This window comes from Hibiscus syriacus, unplaced genomic scaffold, assembly GCF_006381635.1.
Source record: "Hibiscus syriacus cultivar Baekdansim isolate YM2019G1 unplaced genomic scaffold, ASM638163v2 tig00110503_pilon, whole genome shotgun sequence".
Classification (NCBI taxonomy): Eukaryota; Viridiplantae; Streptophyta; class Magnoliopsida; order Malvales; family Malvaceae; genus Hibiscus; species Hibiscus syriacus.
In genome coordinates, this window is record NW_024062764.1 from 6,484,350 (window position 1) to 6,503,364 (window position 19,015).

Consider the following 19,015-nt stretch of genomic DNA (forward strand, 5'->3'; position numbering starts at 1 on the left):
AAAAATGAAACGTTGAGAGTTAAAATATCCTATAAAAAAGAATAAGATATAAAGTGATTATTTCATCAAATGTTTTTTTTCATAAAATGAAATGTTGGGGCCCAAAATATACCAAAAATAGAATAGAGGGCAAAATGAACATTTTAGTAAATGTTAGGGCTAATTTTGGCATTATGCCAAAAAGATTATATCCCCAAATTATGACTTTTATCCTAAATTGATTTTTAAACTTTTAAATGTTCTAAATTCATCATCAAACTATGACTCTCATTTTATATTCGTTCTTAAATGTTTGAATAGTTTTGAGGGATACTATTGGAACATTTAAAGTTTGGGAAATAATTTAAGATGAAAGTCTTAATTAAAAGACGAATTTGAAACGTTTAAAAATTTGAGGATCAACTTAGAATGATAGTTTAGGATCAATTTGAACGTTTAACAATCAGTGATCGCTTTGTAAAAATGTTACGTTTTTTATTTGATCATTCATTGTTAACGATATTGACTTGATTTTTTTTATTTTCAAATCATTATATTTATTTTCGTCGACAATCAACCTTCTTTTTTAATGAATTTATTTAGATTAATAAGATAGTAACACGTCTCGTCGTCTTATTAAAAATAAGGTGAACTACAGGTTTAGTACTTTCAACTATCACTTTTGTTTTGCTTTACTCGCTAACTATTTTTCATAATGATACCTAACGTTTAGTTTTGGTTTCATTTTAGTCATCCGTCGTTAAAAAAATTAATGGTGACACTAACGTGTTAGTGTCACCATAAGATGATGTCACATCATTATTAAAATAATAATAAAATATCAAATCATCACTTCTGTTAATTTTCTTAACGGTAGAAGACCAAAATAAAATCAAAACTAACGTTGAATATGATTTTGAAAAAATATTTAAGTTACCAAAACATAATAAAAATGATAGTTAGGATATTAAACATGTTGTTTACCCGAAAATAATTTGGTGTCCAGAAACAGAAAAGTAATAATAGATTGGTAACTCATGGTATAATATATCCTTAATTTGAATTTGCTTTCTAATGAAAAATTACAATTTAAATAATTTATATTTTTTAAAAAGAAAATTACGATCAAATGTAACACTGGAGAAAGTTTTTAAAAAGACATATTAATAAAATTACTACCAACGTTTGTATAAATGATCACTTTGCTTCTTATCATTTTTTCTGAAGCATTTTGGGCCCTAACGTTTTTCTAACAAAATGTTTTCTAGGTGAATGAAAATTGTTAATTAACTAACGATCAATACTTCCTATTAATATCATTTGTAATGTCACGTCATCAAAAAATATTTTTAAACTATTTTCAATATTTTTATAAATGTCTATGTAAATAATTATAATTATACTTTAAAACTAATTATTTGTAGAAGTGACACTAATCATGGATTTGTCATTTTCGTATAAAATATTAACAATTAGTCAACTAACAATTTTTATTCAACCAAGGACATTTCACTCCAAAATAAAAATAAAATATTGAGGGCTAAAATGTTTAAAGAAAAAGATGGAGGATAAAATGACCATTGATAATTTTGTTATTACGCTTTTTAAAAATCCGTTCAACTTGATACGCAAGAAAACGCTAAAATTTATTCCATTTGTTCGTATGTTTTACCTTCCGGCCATTGGCACCAGACTAAACCGCAAAGCAAAAACCCACACAAAACAAGCGCAGGTACTCTCACTCATAGCGAATTCTCTCTATATTGGACGTGGCCCTGTTGTTTTCTCTCTCGCATCAACGTATTCGCCGGCCATGGTTTGCTTCCTCCCTATTCAATTTGTTTTTCATCAATGGCATATTCTCTATCATTTCATTGATTTTTGATTTTTTTGTTTACTTTTTGGGTTAAATCGGCAGTCTCAGCAACCGGAGACGAAGCCGTTGACTGAAGAAGAGCTCGAACGGAAGAAGAGAAAGAAGAAAAGGTTCCTTTATTTTCATTCCGATCTTTTCTCCATTCTACTTTAATCACTTCTAAAAACGTGGATTTGTTTGTTGTTTACTTAGATTTAGTGTTTTACCTCTCTCCTTTTGATAGGCGAGGGAGAAGGAATTGAAGAAACTCAAGGCCTTAGAGAAAGCCGAGGCGGCCAAGCTTAAGGTAGACACGACGAGAATCTGTTTAAGAACTTGTGAATCTGTTGATGTAATTTGGTTTAGATTTGACAATCTTGTAGACGATGCTAAAGCATGACGTAGGCACTGATTAGTTAACGTGTTTAACAGTTGACGAGTTAATACAATAGCGTATTTGTGCTTGATATTTTTACACTTCTGGTATTGTTGCATGATTAAACTCAAGATACAACAAGCATATATGGTTAGCATGACAGAGACACTGATTAGTAAACGATGCTAAAACATGACATAGACACTGATTAGTAAACGTGTTTAAGTATGATTAACATGATGATTTAATACAATAACGTTTTTGTGCTTGATATTTGCACACTTTTGATATATTTGCATGATTAAACGCGGAATACAACAAGCATATATGGTTTGCTAGATATAATTTTGTTTTGATTTTAGATATGTTAAAATCAATGAGTGTGTTGTTTCATGTAATTCTATACAGGCACAACAAGGATTGAATGCTCCCAAAAAGAGTGCAAAGAAGAGTGCCAAGCGAGCAGCGGATGATGAGAATCCGGAGGATTTTGTGGATCCAGACACTCCTTCAGGCGAGAAGAAAAAACTCTCTAGTCAGATGGCTAAACAATATATTCCAGCTGCAGTGGAGAAGTCGTAAGTGTTGAAAAAGTGGATGATTTGTAGATTTGATATGGTTTAAAGTTGGATTTTTATTTAACTTTTGCATTTTTTGTCTGTATGTTTAGATGGTATGCTTGGTGGGAGAAATCTAGTTTTTTTCACGCTGATGCAAACAGCTCGAAACCTCCGTTTGTGATTGTACGACTCAAACTAGAATTCACTCTTAACACCCCCCCAAAAAAAAATAACTTGATTGATTTTGCAGGTTTTTCCTCCACCAAATGTGACTGGGGCCCTACACATTGGCCATGCACTAACTGGTGCCATAGAGGTTGTGTATTATAATGCTGCTTCTGCTGCCATATTTGTTCATCGACTTTTACATTGAACTTCATTTACATTTAAACTTTATTGCTTGCAGGACACTATCATTCGTTGGAGAAGAATGTCTGGGTATAATACATTGTGGGTACCTGGCATGGATCATGCTGGGATAGCCACACAGGTTGAGTTCCTTTAGTATTTATTTGGAGCAGTCAAATCATAAGTTTCATTTTGTAATATTTGGTGTACTCTGTAAATTACTGTCTTTTGCATTTATAGCTAATATTTTTTTTTGCATTTTGAATTGAAGTTGCTCTAATGTCTGAAATTTTCAGGTGGTTGTAGAGAAAAAGCTAATGCGTGAAAGACGCTTGACCAGACATGATGTTGGCCGTGAAGAGTTTGTAAATGAAGTGAGTTTCAACCTGAAGTTTCTCCAAGTTTAACTGTGAAATTAAGTTGTAGATTATTGATTTGTTCTGCAAATATAACGTCTCATGGTCTTCTATTGATGATGCTATTATAGGTTTGGAAGTGGAAGGATGAGTATGGTGGTACCATTCTGAGACAGCTACGACGTATGGGTGCCTCCCTTGATTGGTCGCGTGAGGTAAGATATAAATGGCGCCCTTTAAGCTCCGCATATTGGCTAATGGCTTTATAGTTAAATTTATATTCTGCTGTTCTATTAATATTTTGTCATGTTTCTTGCTGTTTTTTCATTGTTATTATAATATTGTGTTTACTTCTCCCAGTGCTTTACAATGGATGAGAAGAGGTCAAAGGCTGTGACAGAGGCTTTCAATCGGCTTTATAAGGAGGGTCTTATTTATAGGTATGTTTTACATGGTGAAATTTCTGTTATCATGTGATCAGACGAATTTATGTTGTTGACAGTAATATGAAATGTTGGTAGCATTTAGACTGATAGGTATCCTTTAAACATTATCTTTTGTCTTTTCCAATTAAAATGCTTCTTGTTTTCTCCATGCATTTTACAGGGATTTACGATTAGTCAATTGGGACTGTGTCTTGCGAACTGCTATCTCTGATATAGAGGTAAGTCAAGTTTTAGGTAATTTTGTTTGTTTTTTTTTTTTGCATCTTCAGCTGCATGGCATGAAGTTGCTCCATGTTTCTAGGTAGATGTCAGGATTGGAGAAGAAGAAGAGGAACGGCGAGAAAATATCGAAGAACATTTGGGAAATGAAGGTCGAGGGTTAGGGATTGAAGAAACAAATTGGGAATTCAATCAGGTGAAAGGTAAGGGGTTACTTACAGAGCAGGCCGAGCAAGAGGATGGACTGAAGGAGAAGCCCAAGACAGAAGGCCCAGTACCTGTGAAAGAGAAGAAAGAGAAGAATCAGTTAGTTACATAGCTGGACAGCTGGCGCAATTAATGATTGGCCATTGTAACTAAATAATTAACAGAATCTGGTGTAAAAATTTCCTTATGCAAATTGAATGATGAATTTTCTTCTCTATCATCTCTCTCTCGTCTGAATTCTTCTCCTAATTCCTTCTTCTCTCAAACTATAACAATTGGTATTCAGAGCTTTGATTCTGGCAAAAATTTCTGGGGGGCATGACAAAGAAGAACCAGTCTATGGCGGAAACTGATTTAGCTGGGATACAAAAACAGATTGAAGACTTAGCTGCTTTGGTGAAGAAAGGGCAAGATGAAACCAATCCACCTAAAAGGTGGGAGACTCAAGAGAATAGAATCACTGCATTAGAGTTCAGAATGGCCACTAATCAGGGTTATGTGAAGGAACTGTTAAAGATTCTGACAGGCAGGAATGAGGAACAGGAGCATTCTACTGATGAGCAGGTACAATCTCCTTATACTTCTAAAAATAATGACAGAAATCCTGTTTTGGTGACTGTGGTGAATGACAAGTCTAGATTTACCTATAAACCGGATGAACATGGGTTATTAAAGACTAAACCGAATGCATGTTTAGCTCTTAAGAACAGTTTTAGGCCTGAAAATCAAGTGGGTGAAAACAGTGATTCTAGACCTAATCTGTTTGGATTGGAAACTGAAAAAAGGGGGCCAGGAGGTTCACTTAACAGTGCTGGAACTATGTGGCACAGACCTAAGATAGATCTACCATTTTTTGATGGGGTCAATCCTAAGGGATGGATTCAAAAATGCTTAAAATATTTCTCTATTTGTAGTGTTCCGGTTGAGCAAAGAGTAGAGGTAGCTACTATGTATTTGACAGGCAAAGTAGAAATATGGTTTGATGGATATATAATGAAGAAGCACCATGTAACATGGCATGAATTTGAAGCTGATATCTGTCACAGATTCAGTGATAGATCTTTCTGTGATATTGTGGAAGAGTTTACTAAATTGACTCAAAAAGGATCAGTGGAAGATTATCAGGAAAAATTTGAGGAGTTACAGCCCTATATGTTGTTGCAGAATCCTACTTTAACTAAGGAGTTCTTTGTATCACTTTTTATTAGTGGTCTAAGAGATGATATTAAGCATAGGGTCAAGGCTTTGGATCCTAGAAACTTGTTTGAAGCATGTAAACAGGCCAAGCTTTATGAACTTTCTGTGGAGTTTGAAAATAAAAGATTAAGGCCTTCTTTTAAAACCCCACCCTACCCAAACCCCATATCTATGTCTAAGATACCTGCTATGCCAGTGTCTACAAAGCCGACCTCATCATCTAATCCAAAACAGAATCTTATGGATTATAGAAGGCAAAATAATCTTTGTTTCAAATGTGAAGAGAAATATTTACCAGGCCATCAGTGTAAAAACAGGCAGTTCAATATGATAACTGAAGAGATTGATAATTTTCCTGTGGAAGTTAGTGCCACTGATGCAGAACAGATTCAGCAGCCAGAAGAAGAAAATCTAGAAATTTCTATGAATGCCATTACGGGTTGTATTGGCCATAATACTTTGAGAATTCAGAGTACTATTCAAGGGAAACCCCTGAATATCTTAATTGATAGTGGAAGCACACATAGCTTTTTAACCCCTAAATGAGCTGATGTTGGTATACAGATTACTACCCCTAATCCTCTGGCTATCACTGTGGCTAATGGCCAGAAATTATTCAGCTCAGCTCGTTGCAACAAGGTAGAATGGCAAATGCAGGGCCATACTTTTTTACATGATTTTAGGCTGCTTAAATTGGGAGGAAGTGACATGGTCTTGGGGGTTGATTGGATGAAGTTATTCAGTCCAATACTAATGGACTTCAACAACATGACTTTGAGCTTTGATCATCAAGGGGATCAGATTTGTATTCAAGGTCAACAACCCTCTAATGAATTACTACAAATTTCTGGAGCTACACTACTTAAAATGTCTGCATGGGATTCAGATATTTTGGGTCATGTTGTTTTATTGAATATGGATGGGAAGTCTACTATTATTCCTACTGAAATTCAACATGTGTTGGATCAGTACAGATCAGTTTTTGATGAACCTAAAGGGTTACCTCCTCAGAGATCTCATGACCATGCTATTCAACTCAAATCTACTGCTACACCTGTCAATTTAAGGCCTTACAGATTTCCTTACAATCAAAAGGCTGAAGTGGAAAAACAGATAGCTTCTATGCTTTCTTCTTCTGTTATTCAACCTAGTAAGAGCTCATTTGCTTCTCCTTGCCTTCTAATTAAAAAAAAGGATGGAACTTGGAGATTTTGTGTGGATTACAGAGAATTAAATAGTATGACCATCAAAGACAAATTTCCTATTCCTATAGTGGAAGATTTGTTGGATGAGTTACATGGGGCAGTATAATTTTCAAAAATTGATTTGAGGTCAGGTTATTGGCAGATCAGAATTAAACCTGAAGATATTTACAAGACAGCCTTTAGAACTCATCAAGGTCATTATGAGTTCAAGGTAATGCCTTTTGGTCTTACTAATGCTCCTGCTACATTTCAGGCACTTATGAATGAATTATTCAATTCTTTTCTCAGAAAATTTGTTTTAGTTTTCTTTGATGATATATTGGTATACAGTAGCAGTATGCAGGATCACATTGAACACTTACAGCTGGTTTTAGAGGTGTTAAAGGTGAATCAATTATTTGCAAAATGGTCCAAGTGTTTCTTTGGACAAAATCAGGTGGAGTATCTTGGTCATATTATTTCTGTTGCAGGGGTATCTATTGACCCTAGCAAGGTGGAAGCTATGCAGAATTGGCCTAAGCCTAAAACTCTTAAATCTTTACGAGGATTTCTAGGCCTAACTGGATATTACAGAAGATTTATCAGAAATTATGGCATTATTAGTAGGCCTTTGACACAATTGTTGAAAAAGGATGGATTTCAGTGGACTGATGCTGCTTATAAAGCTTTTGAGGATCTTAAATTGGCTATGTGTTATGCTCCAGTTTTGGCCTTACCAGATTTTTCTAAAACATTTTATCTAGAAACAGATGCTAGTTCTGGAGGTATAGGGGCTGTTCTTTCACAAGAAGGAAGACCTATTGCTTATTTAAGTCAAGCTCTAAGTCCAAAAAATTCAGTATTATCTATATATGAAAGAGAATACCTTGCTATTCTCTTGGCTGTTTCAAAATGGAGACATTATTTGGAGAGTAAATCTTTTATTATTAAGACTGATCATGAGCCTCTAAAGTTTCTTTTAGAACATAAACTGACTACCACTATTCAGAAAAGAGCTTTGACAAAGCTTCTGGGGTTGGACTATACCATACAATATAGAAAAGGGAAGTTGAATGTTGTTGCTGATGCCTTATCTAGAAGATGGGAGGATCAGGCTCACTACTTTGCTTTACAAGCTACTGTTTTAATACCTGCTTGGGTTCAAGAGGTGGAAGAAAGTTATCAAGAGGATACTTTAGCTCAGTATTGGATTTCAGCTCTTACTATTAATCCTACAGTTGACAGTAAATGGAAATATTCTAAAGCTATCCTTAGATACAGTGGTAGAGTTTATATTGGAGTTCATGGCAGTCTTAGGTTGAAGATTATTAAGACCTTACATGACTCCCCTCAAGGAGGCCATTCAGGAGCTCAAGCTACATATTATAGGATTCGGTCACATTTTTACTGGCCAAATCTTAAAGCTATGGTTGTTACTTATGTGAGAAGTTGTGAAATTTGCCAGCAGATTAAGGTAGAACATGTAGCAAAGCCTGGTTTGCTACAGCCCCTTCCTGTTCCTAATCAGGCTTGGGAGATAATCACTATGGATTTCATTGAAGGTCTGCCTACTTCATTTAAGAAAAATTGTATTTTGGTGATTGTGGATAAGTTTACAAAGTACAACCATTTTTTGTCTTTGGCTCACCCTTATTCTGCAACTGAGGTGGCTAAGTTATACCTAGATAATGTGTATAAGTTACATGGCCAGCCTAAGATGGCCATTTCTGACAGAGATAAGACATTCACAAGTGTGTTTTGGAGGGAGTTAATGAAACAGTTGGGCACAAAGACATTTTTCAGTACTGTTTACCATCCAGAAACAGATGGACAAACGGAGAGAGTCAATCAATGCTTAGAACAGTATTTGAGGGGCCTTTGCTTCTATCGACCTAATCAATGGGCTAAGTGGCTACTACATGCAGAGTGGTGGTACAACACCACTTATCATACTGCTCTAAAGATAACACCTTTTCAGGCGTTATATGGGTATAAACCACCTATTATGGTTTGGCCTATTGAGTCTACAGTACAGACTATATCAGAAATAATGAGCAGTAGAGAGGCTACCAGACAGTTACTAAAAAATCAGTTGCAGATAGCAAGTAATAGAATGAAGCAGCAAGAAGATAAGAATCGAATTGACAGAACCTTTCAGATTGGGGATTTAGTTTACCTGAAATTGCAGCCCTACAGACAGACATCGATTGTCCTGCGAAGAAACTTGAAGTTAGCAGCAAAATTTTTTGGACCTTATCGTATTCTGGAAAGAATAGGAACAGTCGCATATCGCTTGGACTTACCTAATTCTTCTCGGTTGCATCCGGTTTTCCATGTCAGTTTACTGAAGAAGTTCATAGGCGATTCTTCCATTGTTGCTACTGATCCTCCTGCAGTAGATGAAGAAGGAGAAATACAGATTAAACCATTGAAAATTATGGCCAGAAGAATTATAAACAGAAACAGTAAACCTGTTACGCAACTTCTGGTTCGCTGGGAGAATCTTGCTGCAGAAAATGATACTTGGGAAGATTACTCGACTCTGAAAGGGCAGTTTCCGGCGTTCGATCCTTGGGGACAAGGCTCGTCTCGAGGGGTGGGTATTGTCAGGATTGGAGAAGAAGAAGAGGAACGGCGAGAAAATATCGAAGAACATTTGGGAAATGAAGGTCGAGGGTTAGGGATTGAAGAAACAAATTGGGAATTCAATCAGGTGAAAGGTAAGGGGTTACTTACAGAGCAGGCCGAGCAAGAGGATGGACTGAAGGAGAAGCCCAAGACAGAAGGCCCAGTACCTGTGAAAGAGAAGAAAGAGAAGAATCAGTTAGTTACATAGCTGGACAGCTGGCAATTAATGATTGGCCATTGTAACTAAATAATTAACATAATCTGGTGTAAAAATTTCCTTATGCAAATTGAATGATGAATTTTCTTCTCTATCATCTCTCTCTCGTCTGAATTCTTCTCCTAATTCCTTCTTCTCTCAAACTACAACAGTAGATTATACAGACATCAAAGAAAGGACCTTATTAAAGGTGCCTAATTATGAAAAACCAGTGGAGTTTGGAGTATTAACATCGTTCGCTTACTCTTTGGAGGGAGATTTGGGTGAAATTGTTGTTGCCACTACAAGGGTGGAAACAATGTTTGGTGATACAGCAATAGCTATTCATCCAGAAGACAAGAGGTATAGTCATCTGCATGGGAAATTTGCAATTCATCCTTTCAACGGCAGAAAACTTCCAATAATCTGTGATGCAGTACTAGTTAATCCGAGTTTTGGAACTGGTGCAGTAAAGGTAAGAGTTCTATCATAGATTTTGAGATCCTGTTACTGTTTGTCTCTCCTTGTTTTGTTTATTTTTCATGTCATTGCCTTCAATGTTCAACAGATAACTCCTGCTCATGATCCTAATGATTTCGAGGTGGGCAAGCGCCATAATCTTGAATTTATTAACATCTTCACTGATGATGGGAAAATAAATAGCAGTGGTGGGGCAGAATTTGCTGGAATGCCACGGTTTAAGGCTCGTGAGGCTGTGATTGATGCATTGCAGAAAAAGGTATTTACTTTTAATGATATGCATCTAGGAAGACGTAACTTTCACTGTGGCTCTGTGAGGTTATGCAAATTTTTGTAAGTGTAATCTTCTTTGCTTCTGTGGTATTGATAGTTAAATTTCTTTATTATGGGTGTGTAATCCTTCATTTGGTTTAAGGGCCCAATGCTCTACCCCAAACTTCAAGGTCTTTCCTAGTAGAGTTAATTGCATCATATGTCTCCAAACTATAGCCTTCATTTTAAATTGTTTTTTAAACTTTTGAATATTTTAATTTCATCCCTAAACTATGAATCTCATTCAAAAGTAATCCTTAAACTTTTAAACATTTTAATTTTATCCCTGAACTATGACACTCTTTCTAAATTGATCCCCAAATTTTTGAATATTTCAATTTCATCCTCAAATTCATCCAAACATATAATTAGTTTCAACTATAGTTTAATCTAAATTTTGGTTTTTTCAAAACATATAATAATACAATTTGGCCTAACAATTTCATTAACAATGGATGCTATTAGTATCTACGTATAATTTGGGATGAAATTAGAATGTTCAAAATGTTTGGGGACCAATTTAGAACGTGTTTCATAGTTGGGGATGTAATTGAAATCTTTAAAAGTTTGAGGATAAATTTAGAATGATAATCATAGTTTATGGATGAAATTGGAACATTTAAAAGTTTAGGGATTAATTTAAAATGAGGGTCATACTTTGAGAACATGTGATGTAATTAACTCTATCTAGTATGCTAGATCTTCACGTGATGATATTTCATGTGCTCTTCTTAGGATCACAATTTGATTGCATGTTTCAGTTGTTGATTAATCGTTGCCTTTTACACATTTATATTTAGAGGTGTGCAAATCTGGGTACCTGGATTTTCGGGTACACGATTATCGGGTACCCGTAACATCCGAGTCGGTGATTTCTCGCTCCTGGTACACGGTACCCGGTTTTAATTTTTTATTTTCAAATTATTAATTTAAAAAATATACATAAATTTAAATGTTCGAAACTTCGAATTACATACTCTAACATCTGAACATAAAATTTAAAAGTTTGAAATACAAAATCTAATAATCCATAATATAAATAATCTATTATATTATATATATATATATATATATATATATATATATATAAAAACTTACTCGAGTACCCGGAAAAATTTAATTTTGTGACCCGGGCCCGACCTAGGAAATGTAGGGCCGGGTACCTGACCCGGTCGGGTAATTTTTTTTAGAAATTATCTGATTTTTTTAGGTTTGGGTCAGCCGGTCGGGTCAACCGGGTCGGGTATTTTTGCACACCCCTATTTATAAGTGTTGTTCTTTGGTATTAAATGATTTTAAGATCTTAAATTCATTAACTTATTTCTTCACCATTAGAAATTGTATAGAGGAGCCCAAAACAATGAGATGCGCCTTGGCCTTTGTTCAAGAACCAATGATGTTGTGGAGCCAATGATAAAGCCCCAGTGGTATGTTAACTGTAGTAGCATGGCAAAGCAGGCTCTTGATGCAGCTATGGATGATCGAAACAGGAAGCTTGAGTTCATTCCAAAACAGTATACTGCAGAATGGAAAAGGTGCCCATTTTCTTTTACTTTCTGCTATATGTTGTAGAATAATAATCTTGCTCGAGTAGTGTGACTATTTCTATGTTGGGTGTTGTCAGATTCTCATATTTGACTTAGGTCGATACGATTCGATTAAGCAAAAGCCTCAACTTTTTCATTAAAAAAAATAAAAGAAGAAAAGATGACAGAAACTAAGGGTGTAAATGAATCGAATTTGAACAAATCAGGTTGTGTTTGTATTCGTGTTTGTTTGTTTATTTTATAAGGTGTTCATGTTCGTTTAGAATAAAAGACAAAAGAGAGTGACTGGAAAAGGTTTTGGGTAAACTATGCATTTAGTACCTAAACTATCAATTTTGGTCCGTTTTAGTACCTAAACTTTCAATTTTTTCAAAATCATATCTAATGTTTAGTTTTCATTTCATTTTAGTACATCGCCGTCAAAACCTTAACACATTTAATATTTAAACTATTCGTTTTGGTCTGTTTTAGTAGCTAAACTTTCATTTTTTTCAAAACTTAAACGTGGTTGTAAAATGAAATAAAAACCAAAACTTAAGTATGGTTTTGAAAAAAATTAAAAGTGGTACTAAAACGGACCAAAACTGATAGTTTAGGTACTAAAAGAATACATTACCGAAGGTGTTGTGTTATAATAGAGAAATGGTAATTAAACAACCAGTGCTTAAACTTCTTAGGATTCAGTTTAAACTTCAAAATTCACCATATATTTAATTTAGTTTGTACCTTCGTTAATATTTAAAATGTAAAAAAATATAAACGACATTGTTCATTTGTTTAAATACCTCCATTCGTGTTCATTTGTTTATTAAATGAATATAAAAATTTTGTTCATACTCTTTATTTAACTTAACAAATGAACATAAATGAATATGAACGATTCACAAACAGTTCACTGAATGCTCTATTCATTTATACCCCTAACAGAAGTCATTGCTTTTAGGTTAATAAGTCGGTATCCATTAACGGCTTCGTGGCTTCACTTCTTTTGTATACTCTTTCAAATTTATCTTATACACTCCAGGTTTAATGGTGACCTAACCTAAGTGAGATGTTCCAAATGTTGCAGGTGGCTTGACAATATCCGTGATTGGTGTATATCAAGGCAGCTTTGGTGGGGTCACCGTATTCCGGCATGGTATGTTACGGTTGAAGATGATGAACAGAAGGAACTCGGTGCATATAATGATCACTGGATAGTTGCCAGAGATGAGGAACATGCTCTGGCAGAAGCTAGGAAGAAATATTCCGGGAAGAAGTTCAACATGTCTCGAGATCCCGATGTTCTCGACACCTGGTTTTCGGCCGGTCTTTTTCCGTTATCCGTGTTGGGATGGCCTGATGATACGGCTGATCTAAAAGCATTTTATCCAACATCGGTCCTTGAAACAGGGCATGATATAATCTTCTTCTGGGTTGCTAGGATGGTTATGTTCGGAATTAAATTGGAAGGTGATGTACCCTTCAGTAAGGTTAGTGCAATCTTTTTCCTAAATTATAGAGTAATTGCATTATTTGTTCTTAAACTATGACCTTCATTTTAAATTTATCACTAAACTTTTGACTATTCTAATTTTATTCTCAAACTATGACTCTTATTCTAAATTAGCCCACAAACTTTTAAACATCTAAATTCATCCTCAAACTATGAGTCTCATTCTATATTAGTCCCCAAACGTTTAAATATTCTAATTTTATCCTTGAACTTTTTAATGATTTAGGGGACATTATTGGAAAATTTAAAAGTTTGGAAACCAATTTAGAATAAGGGTTATAATTTAGGGCTGAATTTGAAATGTTCAAAATTTGAGGACTAATTTAAAATTAGTGTCATAATTTAGGGATAAATTTAATATAGTAAAAAATTTAAGGACTAATTTAAAACAAATGTCTTAATTTTGAGACATAATGAAATTAACTCTGGATTATATACATCACTCTTGTGAGGCTGCTTTAGATTCTCTATTGATCCTTGATGGTTTTCACTTTTTTCAGGTTTACTTGCATCCCATGATCCGAGATGCACATGGGCGCAAGATGTCAAAGTCTCTGGGAAATGTAAACGATCCTCTTGAGGTCATAAACGGGATATCACTTGAAGATCTTCATAAGAGGCTCGAAGAGGGTAACTTGGATCCTAATGAGGTTGCCACTGCCAAAGAAGGCCAGAGAAAAGATTTTCCGAATGGTATTGCTGAATGCGGTGCCGATGCTCTCCGGTTTGCTCTTGTTTCCTACACCGCACAGGTTACGTTCTGTGTGCTTGTTCTCTTACGATTAGGGTGGTAGATGAGACTAGATAGATCACGAGTTACTCGTGTTTAATTCGGTCAAAGTTTGGTTAATACTCGACTTGAGCTCTAGCCGAAGCGAGAGTGACTTGATATTAGATTCGAAAATCTCGCGAACAACTCGAAAAAAATAATATATTAAAATTTTATTTTTTAATTAACATTTATATGTCATTTCTTTAAAAAAATGGAGTAAAACGTTTTCATGTACTTAAGGTTCAAGTTTGAGTTTGAACCGAGCATGAGTTCGAGCTTCAACCGAGTTATGTTTAAGATTTTTTTTTTTAATTTAAGCTTTTTCGAACTCGTGTCTAGCTTCAATCTATAATTTCGAGTTCGAGTCAAGCTTAAAAATCTAAGCTCCCGAACTTTCTAACCGAGTTGAATCGAGCTGAACAATACTTGAACTCGACTATTTTACAGCCCTAGGTACAATATACCACTCGTTAAACTTGTTCCTTCCATTCTTCACAAGGATCTTTGCATCTCTCAGCTGTTTTTTGTCATTTTTTTTATTTCAGTCGGATAGAATTAACTTGGATATCCAACGAGTGGTCGGATATCGTCAATGGTGCAACAAACTATGGAATGCTGTTCGTTTCGCCATGAGCAAACTTCCAGATGACTACACTCCACCGTCATCCATTAATCCGGAGGCAATGCCTTTCTGTTGTCGCTGGTTACTCTCGGTGCTGAACAAGTCCATATCAAAGACTATATTATCACTAAATTCATATGAATTTTCAGATGCAACCACCAGTGTCTATTCTTGGTGGCAGTATCAGTTCTGTGACATTTTCATTGAAGCCACCAAGCCCTACTTTGCCGGTGATAAATCGGCGTTTTTGTCGGAAAGGAAATTTGCACAAGACACTCTCTGGACTTGTTTGGAAATTGGCCTTCGTTTGCTCCATCCGTTTATGCCATTCGTTACAGAAGAACTGTGGCAGCGCCTTCCGGGAGTACAGAGTGCCGGAAGTCAAACTCTTGAACAATCACATGTGCATCTAAACTTAACAATAAAAAAATATGTCGGCAAGATTTAAGGTGGTCCCATAAATCACAAGTGTGGCAGCAATAAAACAAATGGCAGCAGCTACAAAAAAATTAAAAAAACAAATTGAAGATAAGCACAAGCAAATTCAATCACGCGGCTAGAATATTTTAGAAACAAACATAAGGCGGCAACGAGAAATTGAGAAGCATCCAGAGTAAGTTAAGTCGGTTTAGTTTTCCTATATATACGTGTAATTTGTAGCAAAGGGTGTGTGTGTGAGTGAGAAAAGCAAAGTACGAGTGGGAGAAAAAATTAGAGAAAATTGAGAGAGCTTAGCAAAGCATAAAATAGTGAGGTTGTGTTTGTAAACTAGCCGCAGCTAGTATTGCAGTATTGTAATATTGAGAGTGTCGTTGTAAAATATTTTGTTCCGTATCAATAAAAATTTCTGAGAGTTATAAATTATTGTGAGCTCATCTACGCTTCCAGCACAGAGCCACACAGAGAAAGAGTCGATAATGATATGCGAATACCCCTCACCAGTAGAGGTAAGTTCTAGTTTCCTACACGTAATATATTTTGGTTTTGATTATCCCGAAAACCGAAAAAAACATGATAATTGAACGAAAAATTTGTTCTCAATTTTTAATTGAGTAAAGTATACAAATAATCTTCCAATTATAGGGTACCATTTTGTTAAGTTCTTTGGCTATTAAAAGTTATAAAATAGTCATCCGACTATTCATAAATTCCAAACTCGTTATTTTTCGTTAAAAAATTGAGGATAATCTGAGTTGAATGTTAACTTGTTAATTGAGATATGATAAAATCTGATCCCAGAATCTGAAACAACTAACATATATAACAGTCAGAATGTTAATGTCTAGTTCAAACCACCATCGTTTTTTAATAGAAAATGATGAGTTTTGAACATATGAATAGTATGGTGATTATTTTATAACTTTTAATAATTGAAATATTAAATAAAGTAATATCTTATAGTTGAGGGACCATTTTATAACTTTCAAAGGCTGTTATATTTTCTCCCGTTTATAGAGCTGGACAAATGAAAAGGTGGAATATGAAATGGACCTTGTCGAGTCAACCGTAAGCTCGCTTCGGTCACTTCGAGCTGAGCTTCTCGCTAAGCAGAAAAATGAAAGGTTCATAAGTGAAGCATAATATATATATATATATATATATATATATATATATATATGTTCTCTTCGATTTTCGTAGAAGAAACTCATAGCATCGTTTAACTAATTGCATTTCATTGATTAATTTTGTTTCAGGTTACCTGCTTTTGCATTCTGTCAAAATGATGAAGTTGCAAAAATCATGAGATCCTGTGAATTAGAGATCATAACCCTTGCCACATTATCTTCTTTGAAGGTATTACGACATATTTAAACATGTTCGATTAACTTTTGAGTTCGGTTTTTTATGTTTTCAAGTTACCATCCTCCAGGTTTTACTGAGTGGTGTAAATGATGCTCCAGCTGGATGTGCAGTTGAAAATGTTAACGAAAACCTTAAAGTTTATCTCAAGGTTCAAGGAGCCCTAAATGCAGAAGCAGAACGCGTAAAGATCAATACTAAAATGGATGAGATACTGAAGTAAGTATCGTTTCCGAACATGTTCATTTTTCTTGAAATACTTGATTTATCCGAATTTGAGGAAGGAGATAAAACCCTCCAAATACTCTCCAATTCATGAAGAAAACTTTTTAAAAAAAGCGTAAAGTATATAGATAGTCCACTAATTATATGAAACTGTTTTATTGAATTCATTGATTATTAAAAATTATAAAATGACCATCTGACTATAGAGCATTGTTTTGTTGAGTCTCTCGACTATTAAAAGTTATAAAATGGCAACTCGACTATTCATATATTCTAAATTTATTTTTTTGTTAAAAAATTTACAGTCGTCTGAGTTAGACGTTAATTTACTGACTGAGATATGATAAAATTATTTGAATTGTATAGTCGTTTGAGATTTTAGGATTAAATATTATCATATTTTGATCAACAAGTTGACGTTTAGTTTAGTCGACCACTAATTTTTTAATATAAATTAATAAGTTTGAAACATATAAAAAATTAAATAATCATTTCGTAACTTTTAATAGTTATGGAACTTAAAAAAGTAGCACCATATAGTCGAAGGATCATTTTGTAACTTTTAATATTTGAGATTTAACAAAGTAACAAAGGACTCAACAAAGCAATATCTTATAATCGAGAGATCATATGTGTATTTCACCTAGAAAAAATTAAATGTACTAGTTTCAGACATGTTTATATCCGACCCTCACATTTGAGTTCGAGTGACATAGTCCCGTAACATAGCGAGAGAGTTGTCGGAACTCACGGGATCGATGTTTTGTTTTTGGATTGAACAGGCAGCAGGAGAAGTTGAAGAAAATCATGAATGCATCGGGATATATAGAAAAAATCCCATCTCATATTCAAGAAGAGAATGCGACGAAGCTGGCCAAGCTCCTCCAGGAATTTGAATTTTTCAAGAAAGAAACCGAACGTTTAGAACCCGAATCGCAGCATCAACCGTAACGGTAATCTCCTACATGTTTTTAAACTCGAATGACACTTTTTTTTCTTCTGATGATGATGACTGCTTTCCGCTGCTGTCTAAACCTCACCAATACATTGTTCGATCTTTAATGTTTGATACTTGTCACGTTTATCGTGCAAGAGTTAACCCATTTAGTTAAAATCCCTTGAAACATATAGGATCCACCTACATTGTAAAAAAACAAGTGAATCTAAATGAACCATTAAGATGTGGTGGTAATGTTTGACTTTGTTTTTTTACAATTAGAAAATATAATATTTGATTATGTTCGTTTTTATTTCATTAAGATGTGGTGGTAATGTTTGACTTTGTTTAATTAAAATGTAGTCACTTATCGAATTTTAAATATTTTAGCGAGAAAATTAAAAAAAATGATATATATTATTTAAATAAAAATAAAAGTGATAAATATTATACATTCTGAATATAATGAAGAAAAGCGTAAAAAACTAAATTGAAAGTGATCAAGCCCATAATTTATCCAAAATTTTATTATTTTTTGTTCTCATAAAAAGTTGAAAAAGAAAAAATAATGTTAATATATGAAATGTTGATTTCAATTATTTATTTAGTTTCTTTTAGTAAATTATATTTTCACGTTAAACTAATGAGTAATTGAGTATTACACAATGAAAACGGATCTTTTAGATATATACGAATAGGTATAGGGATAGGGATGGCATGGGTCGGGTTTTTGGTCCACCTGATTCGAGAATAAGGAATCCTCCACCTGAGACTCGATCCGACCAAAACAAAACTTCACCCAACTTGAATCCGACCAGATATATAACTTAAAACCCGACCCGACCTGAAATAATAATAAAAAAATTATTTTTATTCAATAAAAAATAACTTAATTGAAAAAATAATATATAGAGGGGTATTATTGTAATTAGTTCTAAATATATAAAGTAAAATTTTATTTTTTCGTGTCGGGTCGAGTCTAGTATTTTTCACCCTAAACCCGACCCCGACCCAACTCGAACATCACAATTAAAAAACCTGACCCAACCCGAATCTATTTTTTTAATAAAAAAACCCAATCAAATCTGGTCGGGTTAGAACCGTCGGTTCAGGTCTCATGCCTATCCCTAAATAGGTATTTTGTTTGGTTAAGTATATAACCAATATATTTATATTATTAAATTCAGCTATCAATTTGTGCACTGAATATTATTACAAGCGTTTATTAGAAATTATATATATGATATAATTGTTGTACGAATTAAGTTATCTTA

At 34.3% G+C, this 19,015-nt stretch overlaps 1 protein-coding gene across 1 annotated transcript; it reads left to right on the forward strand.

Annotated features, from left to right (window-relative positions):
* The first annotated feature begins 1,540 nt into the window (after nucleotides 1–1,540).
* On the forward strand, nucleotides 1,541–17,755 carry LOC120129796 (valine--tRNA ligase, mitochondrial 1-like). Its single transcript, XM_039147209.1, has 22 exons — nucleotides 1,541–1,795; nucleotides 1,898–1,965; nucleotides 2,084–2,141; nucleotides 2,619–2,788; nucleotides 2,881–2,953; nucleotides 3,021–3,086; nucleotides 3,177–3,260; nucleotides 3,415–3,492; nucleotides 3,606–3,689; nucleotides 3,835–3,914; nucleotides 4,081–4,142; nucleotides 9,728–10,026; nucleotides 10,120–10,290; nucleotides 11,679–11,878; nucleotides 12,960–13,362; nucleotides 13,886–14,137; nucleotides 14,703–15,150; nucleotides 15,668–15,726; nucleotides 16,235–16,341; nucleotides 16,474–16,573; nucleotides 16,650–16,798; nucleotides 17,587–17,755. Exons 1-22 carry the CDS (start codon nucleotides 1,541–1,543, stop codon nucleotides 17,753–17,755), a joined length of 3,435 nt encoding a protein of 1,144 aa, XP_039003140.1.
* Nucleotides 17,756–19,015: the final 1,260 nt, after the last annotated feature.

Excerpts from the sequence above, each read along its gene's own strand:
- LOC120129796 (XM_039147209.1), top strand. The coding sequence starts at position 1,541 with ATGGAGGATAAAATGACCATTGATAATTTTGTTATTACGCTTTTTAAA. Across the intron at positions 3,493-3,605 it reads GTGAAGAGTTTGTAAATGAA|GTTTGGAAGTGGAAGGATGA; the intron begins GTGAGTTTCAAC and ends ATGCTATTATAG. Across the intron at positions 3,915-4,080 it reads AAGGAGGGTCTTATTTATAG|GGATTTACGATTAGTCAATT; the intron begins GTATGTTTTACA and ends TGCATTTTACAG.